The sequence below is a fragment of the Nuphar pumila genome, chromosome 8, assembly GCF_984573655.1.
Source record: "Nuphar pumila chromosome 8, dmNupPumi1.hap1.1, whole genome shotgun sequence".
NCBI classification, from domain to species: Eukaryota; Viridiplantae; Streptophyta; class Magnoliopsida; order Nymphaeales; family Nymphaeaceae; genus Nuphar; species Nuphar pumila.
In genome coordinates, this window is record NC_143256.1 from 4,334,506 (window position 1) to 4,337,904 (window position 3,399).

At 40.2% G+C, this 3,399-nt stretch overlaps 1 protein-coding gene across 1 annotated transcript; it reads right to left on the reverse strand.

The window, feature by feature from the left end:
• On the reverse strand, positions 1 to 3,192 carry LOC149829469 (MA3 DOMAIN-CONTAINING TRANSLATION REGULATORY FACTOR 2-like). Its single transcript, XM_090016203.1, is given in 4 exon segments — positions 1 to 1,648; positions 1,650 to 1,846; positions 2,166 to 2,260; positions 2,967 to 3,192. Coding segments are annotated over 4 exon segments (2,166 nt in total).
• Positions 3,193 to 3,399: the final 207 nt, after the last annotated feature.

Consider the following 3,399-nt stretch of genomic DNA (forward strand, 5'->3'; position numbering starts at 1 on the left):
TCATGATGGCAGTGATGAGAATCCATTTTCTTGAACACTTTCTGTTTTCGCTCCACAGAAAGATCCATCCAGCCACCCCGCAGCCTTGGCCCTCTTTACATAACCATTATACTGTTCTTCAACATCTGGCACATCCAACTTTAAATCCTCCATGCACTCTGCCACCCTTGAAAAGCCCTTGGTCATCTGGTTACAGGTAATTACACCAACCCCATAGCATTCATCCAATAGCCTCCACAGCCTCTCCTGCTTCTTCTTCTCCATTGCCATCACCAATGCCTTCTTCACCACTTCATGATGAAAAAATGGCATCCCTATTTCTCGAATGCAACGGCAAGCTTCTGCTAAGTCCCCTCCGCTCTCATACTCTTCCAGCAAGTTGGTGATCTTGTCCTTCACGTCCTCGATCGCCCACCCGGTTCCTTTGCAAGTCCCACCTCCCCAACATCTCATAATCCGTTCTCCGGATAGACGAGCAGCTAGCAATGATCTTGTCATGTGCAACACTTTGCTACCAATTGATTCAGGACTGAATGTTAATTGGTTGGCAATCTCCTCTACTTGTTGAGGAGCTAAGACTTCATCCACTACTGCTCTTGCTAAAAACAGTGCTAGATCCTCAACCACAACAGGAACATCAAGTGCAATGTCTTCTGCCATTTGGATCAGTTGGACAAATCCACTGACAACTTCATCTGCAGGGAAACATAGTGAGGAAAGCAGAACTGAGGCCATCTCTTTCTCTCTGTTTTTCCTCTCCATTGCCAAAGTTATAAGCTTCTTCACAAAAATGGCTCTTAATCCAGTAGAACTCAGATCTTCTTCTGATTCCAATATGCTAATGACTTCTAGTATATCACCTGATAAGAAGTACTCTCGGATTATGGACACTGCCTTCTGCTTGAAGGCTTTGGCTCTATGATCCTCTAATTTCCTTCCTAGCTGCAATGGAAGAGGTCTTAGTGAGGAAGCGCATAGCCAGCCTTCTGATGCTGCCTTAGATATTAAAGACTTTAGAAGCTCTCTTGCATTAGGGATATCAAGTGATAAGTCTTCTACTGTATCAATAAGCCGGCCAACCCCTTTAGAGATCTGGCTTGAATTTATCACACATTCATCGAAGGCTTGCTTAAGCAAATCAAGAATTGGACCCTCTGCACTTCTTTGCTCCATTGCCATTATTAGTGCCCGCTTAACTATCTCATGGTGGTAGAAGGGTACTTTTAGATCCTTAATGCATATGCATGCCTCTGCTTTGTCCTTGCTAGCTATATACTCAATCAAAAGACCACTTATCTTGGTCTTGACAAGTTCAACTGTCATGCTCTTGCTGCCACCCCACCTCCTCTCAATAACCTCTGCATGCAATGGTGCTGACAAGTATCCTTTTTCTGCTCTTCTTATCACTTCCATCCCTTTTGATTCCTTTGGTAGGGAACTTGATTGCTTTGTCAAGAAAGCAGGTGGAAGTATATCATCCACTATAGCTCTAGCAATAAAGAGAGCTAACACATCCACAGTGTCTGGGATATCTACTGCTAAGTCATCAGCTGACTCAATTAGCTTGCTGAAGCCTTTATACACTTGAGGAGGATCAATCACATCTGCATATAATGTCGACAGAAGAACAGCTGCCATTTCCTTCTCCGTCATGCCTATCCATTGCCATTGAGATGAGCTTCTTAACAAAATAGTGAGAGAAACTGCTACAACCAAGTTCTTTTAGTTCGCTGGCAGTTGAGACAATGTCATCAGTGGCAAAGTACTCCTCAATTGTTACTCGCGCTCTCCCCTTGTACTCCTCGAGAGTGCTGTCAAAATCTTTGCCATTTATTTCATGGATTTCCTGCAAGAAAAAATATGCATCTTAAATACTATTTTCCTGCTTAATGGATTACCACCAATGAGGGATAACTTTCATCACAAATTCAGATCAAGGCAATTGGAACAATATATGATATATTTTTTCCATTTCTTTTTTGAAATATGCTCTTCCATCATACCCTATTCATCCACATTGGTACTGGTGATTGATACTGGAAAAAAAGTTCAGTTTAGATCACAGTTCATAGTCTGAACAAGTCACACATCCAGTAGTAAACGTTACTCTATGCTTGGATGTGTGAGATAATCTATGTAAAACATATGTTTGGATATAGTGGTACCTCATTGCTATCATAGTTTGGATCATTTGGGTCAACAAAATAGCAAACTTCTGTATCAAGTAGTCCTCCCCAGGTACCTTTACCACCCGAACCACCTGCCATGCGAGTGTTATTTTTTATCAGCATTCAGAAATAAACACTTCACCTCTGTTATATACATCTTCGTATTATATTCACAAAATTGGGTCTGGCACCTATTTTGTTATGATAAGCACAATAAGCTAAAAGCCTAAATGAGAAACATGTGAAGAACCTCTTGTGAGCCTTTTCAAGAGAGTGCTTATAAAAAAAAACTTTTCAAGAGAGCCAAAGAAACTTCTCAAACTCAGGATGCTCATGAAAGAATATTCAAAGAAAGCCAAGGTGAATTATTTGAAGCAATGACAACTATTTACATGAAGGAAACCATATGGACCTTATTTGAATCCATTATACACCATTGGACATGACTAGAACACATATACTAATCTACTCAGAATGAGTATCCCAATTAAGTGCCAATGTATGAAGAAGTCATCCGATTCTTCATGTCTGATTGGCCCTACCAAGACCTAAACAAAGTTGGCTCAAGAATCCCAATCCATTTTCAATCAAAGAGTTTTAATTCTTGGTAGTTCTGATCCCATTCTGACCTTGCTAATTAGTTTTGTAATACTTGGTAGCCTAGAATAGAATAGAACACTCATCAGCAAGGACAAACATATTTTGAATTATATAAAGCATCAAACTGAAAATTTCACCTGTTTCATATAACTGTATATGAAAACTACAAGATTTGTTATGTGGTAGAAATATGTATACCTTTCATTGGATGGCCATCCCTTCCTGAACGAGAATGCTTATCATGCTTCTGTAAACTTCCCTTCGGACTTCCCTTATTGGAGCCTTGTTTCTCGTGGTGCTCTCGGGGTGATCTTGGAGACTTTGTAATTTCCAAAGGTGAAACAGAAGATGGATCTATGCTCTCACAAGCAGATTTAAGCAGTTCCTGATGTTCTTTGGATATAAATCTGTCACTTGACTCCATTTTTGAAAAATAAGAGGGAAAATGTAACAACCAATTGAACTTTCCTCTGATTCAATGATGTTCAAGGACAGCATACAATGGTCAATTGCTTGCAACCACTAAACAGAGCCACTGAGAGAACAAACTGCTCAACTTTCCAAAACAGATACATGTCCAATTCAAACATTATACACTAGGTTTGACCCTTGTTTTCTAGACTGCATTGCT